Genomic DNA, 20,404 nt, shown 5'->3' with positions numbered 1-20,404 from the left:
TGTTCATCGTCAAATCGAAATTTAAATAAATAGATGCAAATGGTCATGTAAAATCGATGATGGTATCGTAAGAGCATAAATATAAAGTCTTAATTGTAGTTTTTTCATGATCATTTGCATTTCTTGATTAAAGATGATAATCATAGGAAAGAGGTTAACTTAATGCAATTTCTATGCATATGTTGTATATAAAATATTTATTTTATTTTATTTATTTTATAAATATTTAAAAGAAATTTATGTTTATTATTAATTATTATTTATCACCAATCATTGTTTTTTATCCCTATTATACAATTTCCTTTTCATAATTCAGCAACCGAGAAAGATTGATCTAAAAATTTTCAACCTCTCTCCCCATGATCCTTTAAATCAGAAATTCCCCAAAATTGTCACGATTACAGTATTTCTATCCGAGTTGTTCCATTCTCCTCTATCACCAGTCATTTCCTAGTAGCAAGATTGGTAAAAGTTCGTTTCCGCTCGTCGAGGCAAAGAAATACGCGTTGGCCTGCTGTCGTCAGTCATAGGACGACAGGCAAACAGGCAGGCATGGTACAGTCGCCCGGCTGCCTGACAAGGGGGGATTTCTCCGTTGTCGCTTCGACGAACCAGACAAAAAGAACCGGGGGCCGATAGCCGACTGGCGACCCTTCGCCGAATAAAAGGTTGCAACCCTCGTTTGCCTGCCTGGGAGGGTATATATACGGGCTGTCCTACCCCGAATCCAACAATAGGGTCCAAAAGCTTGTCTGCGGGACTCTCCGAAGTAGGATTGGGGCCCCGAAACTCTAACACGATAGAGCTTTTATTTTATTACCGAAATTATAACTATCGCCAGTAATGTTTCCTTTTTCTTCTTCTTCTTCTTCTTCAAATTCAAACAATAACTTTTTTAAAGAGATAAAATCAATGAATGAAAATTCTTTTTTTGATTTTCCATATTTACAGAGATATCGAACTTTTCTGTTTCTTTCTGTTTTTTTATTTTTAAAAGAAATTTGGCCAAGAGAAGTGTTCTTATAGATATGAATATTTCGAGTGAATATTCGGGAATGTCTGAAAAATTGGAAGTAAATTGTTGATGTTAGAAAAGTTTCGCTTTCGTCAGATTCCGCGAAGATAAAGTCATTGTTTGGATCCCGATGACGCGTCCAGTTCAATTCTTCGTTACCGTATGACGAATACGTGACTGATCATGGTCCCCGATTCTTAGAGTCCCAACGATTGCTCGCTATTCTTACTCCTTCACTATATTTTCTGGCTATAATTTGATATTACACGAGCGAAACATGTTCAAATATAGGTCTACAATGTGATATCACAAAAATTCATTTGTTGTCAGAATTATTTTTATATCGTACCACATCTTGCACCACTTCCTTCCGCAAAATTGACTTTATCCAGAATGGTGATCTTGTAAAGCATAGCAATTAGCAAGTTATTCTTTCAAAAATTCCGTCCCGATTATTCATATAAGAATCCACAGCAATATTAATATTTATCAATTGAATTTAATTACTTTTCCTTCAATCATTATTTGTATCTAGTTTTGAAAAAGAAAAAAAAAAAAACAAATTAAATCCTCTTCCTCGTTTCATACGAAAGGTTAAAGAACTCCGATCAATCTGGCTAGATTGTCGACGAGAATCGAAAAGAAAATAAAACTATGTTCTCAAATTATTGATCATTTACTCCTCTATATTCCAATAGATAGGTTATCGTGTTTACTTTGAGAGTCACTGTCCTCGTGACCAGATCAAAGGGTCTACCTTTAAAAAAGAGAAAGAGAAAGAAGATTCCTTCGATGTGGCCTAATGTCCGACCCTCGTCAAGGAACAACGCGTAGCCCTGTTGCAGAAAGACGATTGGACGTTTCTCTACCTGGGCCCAGGTATCCAAAAGGCTCTCTCGCAAACAGAGTAAATTCCTTCGGCAATGGGCAATAGTTATTTTCAAGATTTTTGAATGAATCGCAAAATGAATAATCGTAAAATGAATAGGGAGCAATTTAACAAGCTTTCTAAAATCAGTCGAATCATAAATTGTAACGCGATGAATGAATTTTTGGATTATAAAGTTTTCGAGATTAAGAAGTTGGCAAAAAAAGGGATAATGATGGTGATTTATGTACTTCATTAATATTAAACGTCGGTGGTCAGCAACAGGTCCAATCATCAGGTCAGGGAGACCTCGTTAAACTTATACACATTAACCGGGATTTCTCGTTTACCGTAGCGTTGTATAACGACCTTATCGATCTTAGTTTAGTTAACCGAGATATAGAATTTCGAATAGATAAGTGATATGACTCAAAGTGAATTAAGAAGCGTATCTTATCAGGTGGACGGATATTCGTTGACTTTCGTCACTTGCCTTTTGCACGTACGAATCGTGCTTTCTCTCTCTTTCATGCTTGGAAAGGGGACGAAGGGGGTTAGTCGCGTGCTCGCGATGGTCGGAAGATCGGAACAATGGCGTTGCAACGCGATCATCGATGTGTTCTCGCCGCTTGGCAAAGCAAGGTGAATCGATCGAGGGATCAGGTGCTCCTTGATCGTCGTAAATGGAATTCTCCTCGGTCTATACGGTGTTTCCTAGCGTGAAACATTGACGGTGCACACCGATACCTGCTTTCAATTCTTGCTGATAACCTAGTTTGGTAAAATGCTAATGAGTGTGATTGCTATGTCATCCTTTTTTTTTTTTTTTTTTTTTTTTTTTAACTTTTGGTGAACTTATTTTATCCAAAAGATAGATTTGATTTTATTTAAGATGTAAATAATATTATTTATGTATGATATTTTTTACTTAAAAATATACTATTTAATTTTTTAGTTTGAAAATTAATTGTAATTAATTATTTGATTAAATACTGCAATTATTTTCAATGTCAATGATATCAAAATTAAAAAGTTTTCAAAAATTTGATTCAACAAATAGTTGTGTATCTTTGAGACGCATTGAGGCAGACAAAAAATGCGGGTCTGATTAGTTGATATTTAGACTAATAAAATGCATAAAAAATAGGTATGCATATTGAACAAAAATGTCACGTTTACAAATAAGATATCATCATATGTTGATAGCAATAAAAAAAAACCGAGTCTTCTTATTAATCATTATCAACCATTTCCTTACAGTATAAACATCAATTTTTTTCAATTTTTATTCAAAGATTAGAATAATAAAATAATTTAAGTTATAAAACATTATATTTACATACAAATTAAAAATATTTTCAAGAAAAATTTCGAAAAGCTTTACATTAGATTCTTAAATTGTGATTTAGAAGAAGAATCACTAAGGATTTTATTATTGCAAAAAAATATAATAAAATTATTATACAATTTTGATTAATCTTTCACTACTGCTCATATAAACGCAAGAGTAAATGATTAGAGATTGCATCATATGAAAGAGTTATAAAGTTTAAGAAAACGTTGTTTTGACAGGTTCAAACAATTCCCAAAGGGCATCTTTCATTTCTTCAACGAGTTCTTTCTACCCTTTAACCTTAATATATCCATGATTTATATTTACATCCTTCTTCTGTCCACAATGGAATTATGTATACATATCTCTATATGCAAGATTCGTCACGCAAAACCTACCTGTTTGTCACTCGAGTCGAATACATCTTGTGACTGTTCCACTCGTCAACGTACTGTGCTTACGAATGTACGACACAAGAGTCGTATGTGTATTATTTAGCATGGCCGGTGAAGGCACCTGCGACGTTGCAACTATCTTATTCTCTCCTTTGGCTGTCCTGCGATGACTACCTCGTAAAGTTCAGCCAACGCGCCCACTCGTCACTGCGAACAGGTTCCACCCGTGCCTTTGCGCTTCCTCTTTCACGATACTTATATACCTGACCCTTCTTTTACCTTGTTTAATTATCATCAATTATCATCGCGTACTTTTTATATAAGATTTAATTTCAATTGAACAATTGAAGTTGTTCGATATTTTTAAAATGTTTGATCATGAACTTTCCCAAGAGAAAACGAAATTATTGATGAATCAATAGAAAAATTCATTTTTGATTCCTTTTTCTTTTAATTTGAAATGAAATTTTTGAAGATTATATACGTATTAGATTATATACGATTATACACGTATGTGTGATCAATAAATATGAACATGTACATCATATAACAATATAATAGCATAAACATATCATTCGTTTCCATTTGAAAAATTGATAACAATGGAGGATAATTGGTAATCGATCAAAAACACAAAATCGAAACTAATTATATATAGATAAAAATAATTTTATGAACAAAACAAAAAACATTCGTCCATAGAAGGAAAAACATTATCATTTTATTTTTTTCGATTCGATTTTTCAATTAACAATTGAGAACCGTTCATACGCGAAAACGCAATGAAAATACGCCGAATGTTACGTCCCATTGTGTGTACGTGTAAGCAGGAAGATGCTGCGCGTAAAAAGCTCGAAGGGGTGGAAAAAAATGCATGAGAAAGGGAGAGTTCTCCCACACATAAGGGTGCTGTCCGTTGTCTGCCATATGGCCCCTCTTTTTTTTACCCACCTCTATACGGCTTTCTTCCCACATGACAAAGGTAACCACTCACGTGTGCGTGCACGTGTGTGTTTACAGCTGTACATGGGTCCCGTGCTGGCTTCCTTGAAAGTGAACAACCTTTTTTGTTATAACTTATAACAAAAATGAGCAACCAGTTTCGCATCAGGTGGAAATTTTTGTACGTTTTCATTGTTTTTAGGGATATAAATAATATTCTCTCGATATACATACCATTGATGAAAAGAATGAAATAATTTAGTTTTTTTTCTTTTTTTTTTCTTTTTTTTTTTTTTTTTTTAGTAATTTCAATCGGAGGATTTCGTTGAAAATTGCAATTTCTGCTTTTAGACACCGGGTTCAATGCTTCGATTTCTATTTTTGCCAGTCGACGGATTGTGCGGTTTCCGCGGGGCAACGGAGAGGAGGATAGGTATGCAATGGAATAGTTTTACCGATTTAAATGAAGTTTATCGAGTTGAGCTTGGTTTCCACAGATTTATCGAAACTTGTTTCGTGTGAAATCAAAAATGAATGATTTTCTTTGTTTACTGAAGTATACAATTCAAGTATATGATATGTTCCATATATTCAGAAAAAATCATTTAAAACGAGACATTGTAATTGTAATTAAAACTCTTTAAGTATTTGCTTATTCGACAAACAAATGTAATCTTGCGAGTTAAAAATCTCAAGAAACAAGAAAATCATAATCTATTCTTCTCAATTTAAATTACCTCATTCTCTTCCGAACCAATTAAGCTAGATTCAAGAATCAGAAAGAGATTGAAATAGTAGCATCTTCGTTTTCGATCTCTTTATTTTTAACGTCAGAGGGGGTGATGCTAAGAAGCCAACTACATTTTCCACTTCTCCATTCGTTCCTTTCTCCCTTCTTTCTTCTAATTTTCCACCCCACATCGGTTCATTCTCCCTTTTTCCTCCCGACGATTCTGAGTGCCCAGGGTGCTGGACCTTTCGTTTAGGGCACCGCAGATGCCGCGTGCCCTACTAGATTACGTGCCAATGGTTCTCAACCTCGATCTTATCCAACCATCCATTATCTGTCTCCCTAGGTATAAATATATCCTGATTCCTCTATAAGTGTGTGTTTCCATCGTATTACGTAAAATCAGCCAATGAGAACCACTTGCAAGGGGAAACAACCCTCCCTTTTCGGAGACCTTCCTTTATTCATCCCCTAATGTAGGACCGACCAGCGTACCTTCTCCCCTGCACAACGATAGTATATAGGCTAGTGTATTTATCGTGAAACTTGTACATGAGCGATACATATACATATATAAAATAATATATATGTTTTGTATAAAGGATATGCAGAATATACGATTCGCAGGATTCCTTGGTTTATGTGTGTATGTTGCGGTACGTTTAAGTGCACGGATGCATTTATTGCACGCTTGTGCGTGGCATACAAACACCTATGGGCGTACGGCCGCTCGTATTTTCGCGGTTGCAAATGTTGCATCGCGTGCCGTGGAACTGGGTCAACAATCGTGGGGCTATTCTTCGGGGACGACGTTTTTCGCGTAGTTGTGATGCTGGGTTTATTTCTTGCGAGAAGTTTTTGAAAAAAAAAAATATGATCTAAATTAGAATTTCGAATAGTTCTAATAGGAAAAGAGGGAGTTAATAATATTTAACTTATGTTATTTATTATTCTTTTGAAAGAATTATTGTGAAATTATTTTATTTTGAAAATTTTGATAATTCTCTACTTTATTTGTTATTTTTTTTTTTTTTTTGGAAAAATAATCATATATTGAAAATTAGTTAACAGAAAGATTTAATTGATATATGATTTAATTTTGTAAAATAAAAGGAAAATTATATTACTTTATTAAAATATTATAAAAATCATTTAGTAAAGTTAATTTATACATGATTAAAATGATTAAAATAAGCATTTCGTTATGAGTAAAATATATAATTTATTTTACAATAATATATATTACGTATAATTGCATAAATAAATATATAAAAATTAAATCATAATCATATAATGAATCAATGTATGTATAAAAATATAAGAATATAAGGATAAAAAAAGTATATATTTATATGCTAAATCATTAAAAAATTAATGCATGCCTATTTTTGATATCTTTTCTTATTTAATTATATTTTATTTTATATTATAATTTTATATTTACATTCTGAAATAAAAGAACATAAAATATTTTCAAAAAAATTAGTACTAATAAATATTATAAAAAGATTATAGACAATTTGAACTATTAATATAATTTAATAAGTATTTAATAATTAAATATTGTGAAAATTATTCATATAAAATGTTATGTATGTAAGTTATTTAGTTTTATTTAAATATTTTATCAAATAAAAATTTCAATTAGATTTTTATATTTATATATAGAATTAAATATATGAAATTCAAGATTTTTATATTTTCTTTTCAATTCAGATATTTATATTTTTTTAAAATCATGTATAATAAATTATATTTTAAGTATAATATTCAATTGTATTGTTATTATTTACATTTAGAGGATAATAGATGATCACATGAGTGACTTAGATTACCATCCATTAATGCAAACATACATCAAAGGTAGTTTTCACCCCTTATTCTTTTATAAAACTTTCTGCTCTCTCCTCTCTTCTCCCTATTATCGATTAATTGAGCACGTGGCTAAAATATAAAATATTATCCTGCACGATTATATTCACGAAGGATAATGCTTTTTTTTATTCATCATTCTTTTTTAATGATCTACAATAAAATTCTGTAGATTGCTGGCTCTTGTATTTCTTTTTTCGTTTAAAGATTGTAAACTGATCTCTTGCATAGTTTGTTCTTATTTTAGACGTGATATTGATTTTCAATTTTTCAATTCTCAATACAAATGATTATATAATTTCAATAATTCAATTGTTTAATTTTCAATCAATTTATTAAATATATCATTGGTTTAAAATTTGGTTTTTTGATTCTAATATTTGATATAAAATTATATATATATGTATACACAATATTGATATTAATATATATAATTATAATTAATAATATAACAATATAACAATATAATATATAATATAAAATTTTTTCGAAATTGTTCGTATAATTTACTCATTTTTATTTCAAGTAATTTTTTCATTTTATATATTTTTTTATCTCATACTATTATATAAAAAAAGTTCAATAATTGCTTTAATAATCATAATATAATTTTATAAATTATATATAATATAAATTATATAACTTTAATTATAAGTTGTAAGTAAATTTCCTTCTTTAATCTTATATTATATATTGGATTTGCTAAAAACATCTCTACTACAAGTTTGAATGTACTATTCTGTTTAAAGTACAGAGGCAAGCACATAAAAATAAAATTAGCATGTATACACATATACATATATTCACATATACGTAGCATATACAATACATAAAAGTTAACTTTGAATATATAGAGTATTAGAATTTTAAATCGTTTTTACAGTTGTGTAAAGATTTTTTAAATATTTATTGTATACTAAAAAATTTGAGAAAAAGAATAAAAAATTTCCATTTTGCTGTGATTTTTCATCTTTTATATTAACAATATAATATAATTTTATCTAAAATAAAAATAATTTATTAAAAATAAAAATTTTTTAATTTAAAAAATAATAAAGATCTATTGACATTAGGTTTTTCAAAGTTCACGATGATGAGCGCGATTTGCAAGTCCTTGAAATCTAAGTCTAACTGGCTTGCTCCCCGACAATCTTATCCATTCGACGAGATAGCGTACCACTAATCTGTCACGGACTTTACACTGTTAAAGCTAGCATTCAAACAGCTTCCAGGATCGTACGCGCGAAACTCGAAGTCGAATTCAAAGAAATGTCACTGCTTGGTAACGATCTTGCGTCACATCGCGAAACGAAATTCATCGATTGCATAATTTATGGTATAAAATAAATTGACGATTTAAAAAAATTTCTCGATGCGATCTAATTAGATATTTGAAATTATTCATTATTTATATAGAATTGATTAATTTCAAAGAAAAGATATTGATTATTTTCTTTCTTTTTATTGTTATTGTTATTTAGTAATTTTTATATTTAAAATAGAAATAATTTCCTAAATGAGTAATATAATGTTGAAATAATATTGTATAATTTTTAATTTAATTTGAATTATTTTAATAATTTATTTGGCTATAGTAATGGAAAATTATCCAGAACATCATATCTATAAATAATATAACACGTCATTGATAAATGGACGGATAAAAATTAGACGATATCGAATAAACATATTATCTGTTAAAGAAATATTAAATGTTTAAGGTTAATTTTGTACAAAGAACAAAAATTTTTTATATAAGAGAATACTTGCTGGTTTTTCATTTATTTAAATATTCCCGACGGAATTACGCTCGATAATCATAACACGGCAGGCTATATTGTGCGCGTTGTTATTTCTTGGCCCGATAGCGTGGTGCGCGACGTCGTTGTCGAGCTGTTTTTCGTAGTTGGCGATCTCGCCGGTAGGCGCCGCACCGATCGAGTCCCCTTTCGAAAATAACACACGGCCGGTTGACGTCATGTTGTCATGACTGCCGACCGCCGGCACCAACATTGACTCGATGTCGTTCTTCTAGTGCCTGAACAGCGCAGAAAATTTGCACCAACATGAATTGATTACATTTATCTGCTATACAGTTTTGAATTCAAGATAAATTAAAATTTCATAAACTTTATGATGCATCGTTTAATATTGCATCGATTATTTTTTCAGTTAATATTATAAAATAAAATATAAAGGGAATATTAGAAATTTATTTTTTATATTGATTTTTTTATATTATCTCTTTCTCTTCTCTTTCTTTTATCTATTTTTTGTTTTTGTATTCACTTTTAATGTATATATATGAAAATATATTTTATTATTTTATGCTTTCATGAAATTATTATCAAAACGATTATATGTTATTATGTTGGTATAACTGAGTTAATGATCTAACCTCTAAAGAAGCAACACTTTTGAATATTTTTCGTTACTAAATATGCAAAGCTGCACTGAGTATTCTGGAGCATTTGAATTCAAAAATGGATTTGAATATTCAATCTTATAGTTTCATCGTTTCAATGTATTCGCGCATGTCTAGCATACACACATATATATGTAGCTTAGGAATGTACGACGCCACACACTAACTGGTTTTATCTACGGGGCTCCGATGGCTTCGTGTGTGTTCGTTCTTTGGCTGACTAGATAGCTTTGACTCGTGTAACAAACATTACCTCATCGTCAGGCATAGCCGGATCCACAACGAACCTTCTCTACTTTTGATTGTTGTCTCGCATCTTTTCTGTGTTTACTTATTAGTTGTAAAAATAAAATGAAATTGAACTTATTCAAAATAAATGTATTTACAGATTTACTATTCAAATAAAAAATAACATTTGAATTAATACTTACATATTGAAATTATTCTCTTTATTTTTTCTATTTAATTAAATTTTTTATTTTTATTTAACTTATATTTTTATTATTTTTGTTTTATTTTCTATGTCAACTGTAATTTTACTATAATTTTATTAAAAGTAATGTAAAAACAGATTTTATTAATCTTTTCATGTTATATATATATGTTATAATTTGTCTAGATAGACTTCACGCAGTGAACATTATCTTATTGCGAGCACGGTCGTCATGAATCTTTTCTAGTTCTGGTACTTCTCTCACGTTTATTCCATTGACCTACATTCCTGATGATAAAACAGGAATTGGAGCAAATTTGTTTATGAAAATTCCCTCACTAAAGTTTCTATAAAATTTATTAATAATTATTATTTGATAATAATTATTTAGAGAAATATTCTTATAATTTTTCAAAAATATTATTTATTTATTTATATTTAATAAATTTAAATATACAGTTTAACAAATTTAATAATTTATTTGTTATATTTCATTAAAATTTCTTTAATAATGATAAAAATTATAATGTTAGAATATATACAATATTTCAGTCATCCATTTATCTGATTAACCTCGAAATAAATCCTCTATACGAATTGATTACGGAATTCACTACTAGATGGCATTCCTGTATGAAAAATATGATATTTAGTACTTATATAAAAATAGTTTGAGAAATATAAAAAAAAATAATTCATTAAATATTGAATCAGATCTATCTTTTTATTTTAGGATAATCTATTAAAAAAAATGCAAAAATATTTTTTTTTCAAGTAATAAAATATCATATTTTACAATCAAAAATAATTTTTATCATTATAATCCTATAAATCAAATAATCATTGTAAAGAATTGCATTATAAAAAATATTAAAAAAATATAAACAAATAAAAATTAATTTTATAACAATGTTCCTTTCAATGTTACGATTCTCTAAACAAATGAATATTCAAATGATTCTTTATATGTAAGAGAAAAAAACGTAAATTGCAACCCTTAAAGATTTCACGAGACGAAATAAGAGTGGGATGAGCACATGCTTCTTGACTTTGATTTATGGATAGTTAAGAACCGTGCATTTCTGCTCCACACAGCTAATCCGTTATGCGGTAACTCCCTACAGTAACCACCCGGTGGTCGTCTCGATTCAACAAGTGCGCCCGGACCATGTTTCGCAAACATTGTTAGGCTGTCCGTTCAATTCTTGATCGCGCTCATTGAAATCTTGATTTCAATTGTGCCAATAAATGTGATTGACTATTTTTTAATATTAGACATAAAAAATTATAAAATTCATAGATATCTCGAACTTAGTTGATAAAATAAATATTTATAAATAATATATTTAAATTCCGAATCTATTAGATTTTCTTTTTATATTCTTCTATTACTGATTGATGATTATTTATCATAATATTTCTTCTTTTTAATATATAATAATTCATAAAATGGCATTATATTAATCATAAAGATTAATATGATAAATATTGATAAATATGTATTGGGAAAGTATTGATCGAAAACTAGAAGTACTTTCCTGAGGAAATCGTGTTTTCACCGTAATGGAAGGCGAAATCAAGCTTGCGGATACGATCCCTCATTGTTTTCCCCACGATTCCATGAATCGTCTCTCGAAGAGCTCCGGGACTGGTCGACCCTGTTGGAAGGAGAACCTTCGCGAGCGAGTCGTATTCCAAGTAGGCCGCCGCGGCGGATGTACACCGTCGAATCGAGATTGAGTCGTTGGCTGCTGTTGCTGTTACTACTATAGTATAACTAGTTACTTCTAGAAATCTATAAATTGTTTCTAAGAAAGTGTACTTTTCTTCTCTTCAGAAGTTATTTTTCTTAATAAAATTATTATAATAAAAGTCAAATTATTTTTTTGTATATTAATTAATATTATATTCAAAAAAGTTTCATTTATATTCTTTATTTTTAATTCGAAATTTTTATTTTTCTATTATTTATTTAAAATATGATTAAAATAATAAAACAGTAAATTGCTTCGCATGTTTTGCTATTACCATCGGTATCATTATGAGCGCGCGGTATCGTCTGATGGCATTGCTCGTTTCCTCGGAACTTTTTTTCTCTCCTTTTCCCACTGTTGTTCTTACTAGTTGCACACACATGAAACTCTTCATATTGGACAATATAACGCATCGATTATCTGTTAAATGACGTTCATGCCATCGTACATCCCCTACCCATAGGTCAGCTCTTCGCTACTTCCATTCCCTCAATTTTTGTTTTTGCTTTTTTTTTTTATGAAATCAAACGTCATGTGCAGACCACGTGGATCAGACAAAATGACGAACGTATCGCTAGTGACATCCTACGGCAATTCGTTTAACTAACTGCACTATCAGTGATTCTCAATTAAATTTATATAATTTTTATTTTTTAAAATTTTTCTATTTTTATTTTAGAAATCTTATTTGATTAAACAAAACTTAAACAAGAAGAAGTAAGAAATGATTATTTATTTACTTTTATTCGCATAATTAAATAATAATTAAAAAAATTGAATTTATATATATAAATGAAAATTATTGATATCTAAGTATTTTATCATTTAGAATTATATCGCATGGATCGATTAAATTTCTTTTAGTTGGTATCACTGTAAGTGATGCAAGATAGCATTTATATATTTTACATTCATTAACTAAAAAAAAAAATAAATTAAAAAATTAATTAAAAATTAAAAAAAATAAACATTATTATTTAAATTTTTCTAATATTTGATTTAATATATATTTACTAACAATAGTAATAAGAATAATAAAGTTACTATTAAAATATTTGAAATAATAAAATTAAACTATTAAAATTAATTGAAATAATAATACATATTTTCATAAATTTGATATATATATCTGTGAACGAATATAAGAAGAAAAATGAAAACAAAGACGGAGGAAAAGATAAAATGAAGAGGAGTATTTCACAAGGGGCCCGCATGCTTGCTGATTGAACCCATGAGTAACAACACTCCTCTGTCCCCCTCGCCATTTGTGTCCCCCTTCTCTTCCATGCCCACTCGATCATCCATTCCAACGATGACTTCTTCCAGGCTAGGGTAGGGAGTTGTCTGACGTCATTCTCCAACGTCTGTCAGCGAGCCGACCCTCTGAGTCATGCCGTTTTGCCTACTCTTTTGCTTATAGCAGAATATCGAGACTCGGCAAGGTCTCTCGTGATCATGTCGCTAAATTATCACTTAAGAAAGATTCCTAGCTTATCATTAAAATTTTTTCTTTTTCATTTAAATTTTAAAACTTTTCAATTTCAATTTTTCTTATAATAAAAAGTATAATTTGTTAAATTATTTTAATTTAATTGTAATATTATATTCTTTATAATATAATAATATATCAATATTATTTAATTTTCTATATAATACATAATAATAATATGATAACTATATAATAATAATATTATTTATATAATTTTATGAAAGCAATTTTAAAAATAGATATAAAAGAGAAAAATAGATGTAAAATGAAATATACTTATTTTTTTTATAAAAAAAGAATTTAAAAAAACTAATATAATATTTAATTTATTTATTTTTAGAGTTGTGCAATGATGGGTCTGCAGGCCACGGCAGGGAAACGTAAACTGGAGGGAGGTGTGGGCTGCATGGAGTTCGACATGGATATGGGCGAAAGCCCATCGAAGTTAGGCCGAGTGGAGGGTAGCTGGTGGGCGATGGAGGATAGTTACACGCCCCCGCTTAGCCAAACACCGGCTTCTTATTACGATATGGAAGTGAGTCCGCCTTGCCTGCAGACAAATCCTTGTCAACCAACATCGACGAGTCCTCAACAACAGCAACAACAACAGCAACATCAGACGGCACAGCAACAACAGCAACAATCATCGACGCCAACATCAGCGCCTCCACCGTCTACGGTGGCGCACCTACACCATCATCCGCAGCACTACTATCACCATCAACGCGGACCTACTAGTCCGGTCGGTAATAATGGTTACAGTCAACTGTCGAGGCCTCAGCCGCAATGGGGAGCGCCTCATCATTATGAACCTCCAACGATACGGCGAGAAGAAAACGGAAAAAGTTATTTGGAGCTTGGATCTAGTTATCGAGCAAATGATAGATGCTGCGAAGGTTCGAGGTCAAGTTGGTGTCGACGTGGCAGAGCGTGTTATAGACAAAGACGACTAGCCGTATTAAATATTTCAATGTGCAAGCTGGCGAGGTATCGCCAATTTCCAGATCCAAGCCTTCATCGATCGGTTCTCATCTGCAATACATTGAGGCATCTAGAACGCGAAATGGAGAGGGACAGAAGTCCACCGCCCATGGAGCCAGTTATACCAGCACCTATTGCTCAACTTCAACCTCCTGAGCAGGGCAGGTTAACGCCATTTCCAATGCCACCAACGTCTTCAAACGAGACAGACGTCGATTCTGGTATCGGTGATAGCGATGATAGTCGTTCGATTAACTGGGGCAGTGTGCTATCTCTTTCGAGTCAGTCGCCCTTAGATCCACTAAACAACAACGAGTTACTGGATGTCGATATTGGTCCGGATCTAGATTTAGACTTCATGCCTGGATGGAAATTGACACCTCTATCTGCGGACGATATTCTTAGGAGTACAACGGCGCAAGAACAGCAACATCAGCAACATCATCATCATCAGCAACAGCAACAGCATCTGGTGTCAACCAGCGGTAGCTGTGCCAATAGCAATGTGGCCAGTGCCTGCGTTAGTACTGGAAGTAGCAGTAGTACGCACGAATCGTTAATGTGCGTTGGATCATAGCCCCCAATTTTGACATCGTTGAGTCATCTCATCGATTTTTACCCATTGATGCCGCAGAGCAAATAAGTATGCGGCATTTACAAAGAACCACAAATCAAGATGTAGAGACGACGCAGTCGCCCGCCTCACGAATTATTTGCAACGCCTGGTCGGCGATTCTCCAGGAGGTCTTCTTTTTCTTATTTATTACCATTCGTGTCAATTACGCACCGATCGATTATCTCGGTTACGTTCTACTTCGTATTACACCGGTAACCAGCATGGGTGGTCTACTCCTTATGGACGAGGAGGTATGAGACGTGATACCTCCTGTGTTCGCAGGTGCAACTGGTGCAGAATTCATGGCCCATTGGAAATATTTAAAATTCAAAGGAAATAGAGGTGATTACAATTTTTAAACCGACGAGTACCTAAACTCACGTTGTTTCAATGATATTTATTTACTAATAATTTAATATTTTATACTTTGTTATTATAATTATATTAGATTTAAAAATTATTTACTATTGATTTAATAGAAATTATTTAAATCTTTTTATTATACATATATATATATATTTACACATAATATATAATATATATATATATATATGTGTATGTAATATATATATATATATATAAATATGTGTGAGAAATATATTTTCATATTCGAATGAATTATAATTTTTAGTTAACGAACAACGCGAGATCGGGTCCTCCTCCGGATCATCATCAACGACCACCTCAAAACGAGCCTGGTTATACTATATCGAAACGATCTGTTTTTGCAGCTGCACCTGCGAATTCAGCGGCACATGTATGAGTTCCCGAGTCGCTCGAAATGTCGCCACCGGCACGTCAGACAGAAAGAAATAGAATGAGAGAATGAAAAAAGAGGGAGAAAAGGGGGGGGGAAGAGCGAGAGAAATAGAGTGAGAGAGCGACAGGGAAAAAGAGAGAAAGTGAAAAGAGCTCAATGTTCACGCCCCCGGGCCGGCGATACGGTAGGACAAGTACCTACAGGACCTATGTAGCCTTCGACTCTTTAAAACAACGATGACAAACGGCACGGTACTTCGACAGACTGGAAAAAAAATTTCTTCTTCTTTCTACATTTCTTGATTTTCTTTTAATTTTTTTAATTTTTTTGTTTTTCCTTTTTTTTTTTTACAATTGATTCAAACAGCACGATATCGCTTGCCTAGCTGGCTGACGTTGAGAACTCTTCGGCGATGCCTTGGCGTCGTTTGCGACAGCCAATCGAAAAGGGAGTGTCCATCATCATCGATCGCTGTTTTCTCTTTGGATTAGAAAGACTATCCAGGCGACGATTAATTAATGCCATACACTGTAACACACTAACGATACATTACACGCGTAAGACATAACCGCCGTGGCCTATACCGTACACTGATAAATACATACACGTACACACGCGCGTATACACCCATATATAAATATACATACATATGTATATGTACATCAGACAGATATACAGGTTCGTACACAGAAAAGTCGATATATGGTGCTAGGACGATCACACCCTGGTGCTTAATTCTGTACACACAGAGCCATGTGCGTAAATTCGCACGGATCGCCTGCAGCCTTCGTCGAGGAGTCTAGATACGTCCTGACGTCGTGAACAGAACATAGATGGTCGAACATATTTCCATTGTGTGATATCCGATACGAAGCGAAATTAATTATAGTAGCATCAATATCGTTCCTGAATTCTCGAAGGCTTTCGACGATTATTAAGGGAATATCATATGCCGATGGATGGAGATATGTTAGTGAAAATGCGTACTATGTTCTGACGCACGATGCTAACAAATGTACCTGCATTTTAGAGATCGGGATAAATATCGGTTCCTTCGTATCATCGCACGTAGGCCACTGCGCGCCACTGATCTCCCGTTAATAATATGTACCATAATACTATTGTAAAATAGAGTGGCCGACGAGCAAAGAACGAAGGGAGCCAATAATTCACTTGGAGTGTGGAACGGAGAGATTATTAAGAGAGAAGAAAAAAAAAAAAAAATAATAAAATAAAACTCGACGATACGCACTTCGCGAAGAGGAATGGCGATCCGCGCGCGATCTCGTCCTCAACGTCCACTAACTGAACTCAAAAGAGCAGCTATACTTAAATCGAAATTAAGCGTTGTAAAGCGGATTTAAAAACGAACGATAAAGCGATATACAATAATTTATAAATCGACTGATTACTTGTGTGAGGGAATGAAAAAAGATAGGAAAAAAAGAAAAAACAAGAGAGAAAGAAACGAAAAAAAGAAAACTCTACTGGTAACGTTTCACGAGTTGATTTAAAACTGTAATTAATTCAATATTAAGCCGACATATACATTAACACGAGACATACCATACAAAAAAATCCATTCGTAACATACGATATTTGTATACAGAAATACAAGGAACACGAAATGTACATGTTTATACATGAAATACATTAGATACTTCGATGTATATAGATACACACTACGTACTAAGTCTAATAATTGTTAACGCGAACTCAAGTGAATTTTCGGCAGTTTTCATTTTTTCGTTCTTGTTTTCTATTTTTTTTTCTCTCTTTTTTTCAATTGTTCATGTTAAAAATTTTTAATTTTCTGATTTTTATTCTATTATCATCTTATATTCGATTCAATGTTGATTTATGCCACACTAATCGTCTCATCTCTATTTCGTTCATTAGTTCCTTTCTCATTTTGTACAAAAAGAAAACAACGAGCAATATTACTTTAACGGTGCAGAAAATCTAGGAGAAAAAAAATATAAGTGTATCGATTTCGAATGATATGTGAACTTTTTCAAACATGTAATGGGGACAAATTTCTGTATGTAAAACTATGCTCGATTGAAATATAAATGTGAGAACATAGTGGAAAATACTACAAAATATTGGAAAAATAATAATAATATGTATGGATCAATAAAAATTTAAACTTCAATTTTCATCAATTTTCATAATCAAAGATATTTTAACGAAGTATAAAAAAATAAAGAAAGATGTTCTCATTACGATTTTTTAAGATTGCAAATCATTCGAGTTCTGTGCACAATTCTATTCTACAACCGCATGAAAATGTTAAAACTCAACAGCACATTTATACACAGAACACACAATACATACGCGCACGACGTTGTGTGAAATTACAATGCGCGCTCGATATGAATGTACGAGGACGTTTTAGGATGGTTCAATGTTGTTTTCTTGCATGGTGTACCAATCAGAAACAGCGTGAATTTTAAAGCACGTGGCACACATACACGAGATACACCAACGTATGCTAGGTTGTTAAAGAAATTCGTCCATAGCGTTGATGCATCTCTCAAGTATATGTCTTTTCGTGTTTTACGATCGCAGCGCTACCTCATTGGCTTGGTGTTCTGTGTCGTGACACAAATGACGCCTTAAGATTTCTCTTTCGATACACATTAATATATTAAAAAGTTCTGAGGAGTTAATCAGAAAATCAATACTAATTGATGTATCGAAATTTTATTGATATGAAAATAAAAAAATCATGAATCACGAAATATTCTGATCTCTCGATCAACATTTTGTATAGAATTTGATCGACGAACGGAATACCAAGCAAGTGCGTTTGGAAACTGGACGCGAGATGGTATACTCTCGCTTTTCGGGCATGAAAAAGGAACTCTCGGAAGGTGATAAATAATTTCGTATTTTTTACATGGAAATGTAGCTTCTCTGCGTTGAAACGTATATTAAATACGCGTATACACATATATACACACGGTACCGACGGAGTGCCTGCGATTTTCGAAGATTTTAATGAACGTGGAGAAGAGGAGGCGCGAGCTATACGTGAATCACGAGATGCAGGGAAAACGTAACCGTGCGAGAGAACGACGAAACGAGTTCTATACGCGTGTGTTTCGACAATTACGCCTACGTGCGTGTTAATGTTAACGTTTAAAAAAAAGAAAACGAAAAAAAAAAAATATGGATGTGTAACGAACACTATTTCAGAGAGTTACGATTGTAAATCGAGGAAAAGAAAGAAAGAAAAAGAGGATGAAGGATACATTGTAAATAGTATAAATAGCACACGCGCAGAAGTATGTTTAAGCGGAAATAAAAGATGATATAATAGGTATAATGTGAAGAAAATATACATATATAAGATATTATTATATATTATATATAAACAAGAAGTATATATATAAGATTATTATATATATTTACCGTGGTAAGTGATATACAAAAGCGGTGACGGGGACTCGCGCAATCTCGTTGTGTTCGGATGATGTTGCTGTGATTCGCGGCTGGCCCACGGAGCGATTTACATTGATATTCAGTTTAATTTATAAAGCGTATATCTTGGGGGATATCTCGTTCTTTTTATAACCAAACACGAAAGCTGGTCATTCTATTGTTATCATTCGTTTTTTCATATATGCTCTTCCAAATTGTTTTTTGTGCATAGACATTGATATATTATATATAGTCTTTGATTATTATGTATATGCATGATCATGAATTCTTTCTTTTTTTTTTTTTTTTTGTCGATTCTTTCATTATTTTTTATGTTAGAATGACCAGTTAGACGTAACATATAGATTAGTGAAGTACAAGATGGAATCTATAAAGTTGCGTTTTTTAATTGTTTCATAGTCGGCGGTTTTAACTCAAGAGCCTTAGCTGGATGCCGCCATACAATTTTTAAAGATTTATAGTTAGCTAATGTCGTAGCTGTATTAAAATGCAGTAAAATAAAGAAGTATTGTTTTATAATATCACGTTTGTAATTACTTTTTGTTTAAAATACGAAAAATGAGCATTATAAATAAAAATTAAGAGTTAAAAACAAATTTAATTCTTTAAAATATATTTTTAATCAAAGACATTTTTAAAAATAATAAAATAATTAGTAATAATAAATTTGCATTGGAAAATCAATGTTATTATGTCATCAATTTTTTATTAAATCTCTTAGATTCTCACACTTTATAAAAAAAATATAATAAAATCTTAATAATTATAAAATATATATATGAGTTGCTAAATAAATATAAAAAATTAAAACTGTATAAATGGCAATCATAGATTTTAAAATGACATAAATCTAGGTTAGCGGCAATCAGCTAGGACTTTAAAATGATGTAAAACTACGTTGACAATAGCCAATTTTTAATTAATTTTTAATTTATAGGATAGAAGTTTAATCGTACTCTTTATCGAATTATTTATATATATGTGAATTAAGTGAGATTTATATTAATTTTCTTTATTCATTCATTGTTAATATGAAAGAAAAGAGAAATATTTACATTTTTTATTATATTATTATTATTATTATTATTTTAAATATTACAAATTTTATTTACTAAGAAGATTAATTTAATTGAGCTGCCGCGAAAATGTACGATTAAGTTCCTATTACGATGATATCTAACCGAGAATTAGTTAGAGATATTTTTATTTTAGTCAAATAAAATATGCAGCTCTCGTGTGGCCCGCTTTACGAATGCAACGTCCTCGAATCCTTCTTTTTCTTTTTGTACGATTATTATTTTATTATTATTATTTTATTATTATTATTATTATTATTATTATTAT

The 20,404-nt window shown here is 31.5% G+C and overlaps 1 protein-coding gene and 1 long non-coding RNA gene across 4 annotated transcripts in view; one reads left to right on the top strand and one right to left on the bottom strand.

The window, feature by feature from the left end:
• LOC122720213 overlaps positions 1-19,038 on the top strand; it is a 46,594-nt gene extending 27,556 nt beyond the window's left edge. For 2 of the 3 annotated variants that reach the window (XR_006347730.1, XR_006347731.1), the window contains 2 exons: positions 13,597-15,195; positions 15,485-19,038. Coding sequence is in view for 1 of the 3 variants with exons in the window: in XM_043946763.1 (XP_043802698.1) it covers positions 13,597-14,814 (1,218 nt within the window). In the remaining 2 variants the exon portion in view is untranslated. Of the gene's footprint in view, positions 1-13,596; positions 15,311-15,484 lie in introns of those variants that run through there. The other variant, XM_043946763.1, reaches the window with a different exon arrangement.
• On the bottom strand, positions 15,921-19,680 carry LOC122720215. The gene is made up of 2 exons (XR_006347732.1): positions 19,031-19,680; positions 15,921-16,151 (listed from the first exon to the last, which is right to left on the bottom strand). It is a non-coding gene; the product is annotated as an uncharacterized LOC122720215 (long non-coding RNA).
• Positions 19,681-20,404: the final 724 nt, after the last annotated feature.

The sequence above is a fragment of the Apis laboriosa genome, unplaced genomic scaffold (assembly GCF_014066325.1).
Source record: "Apis laboriosa isolate Shangri-la unplaced genomic scaffold, ASM1406632v1 scaffold122_cov146, whole genome shotgun sequence".
NCBI classification, from domain to species: Eukaryota; Metazoa; Arthropoda; class Insecta; order Hymenoptera; family Apidae; genus Apis; species Apis laboriosa.
This window is presented reverse-complemented; position numbering and strand designations above follow the sequence as displayed.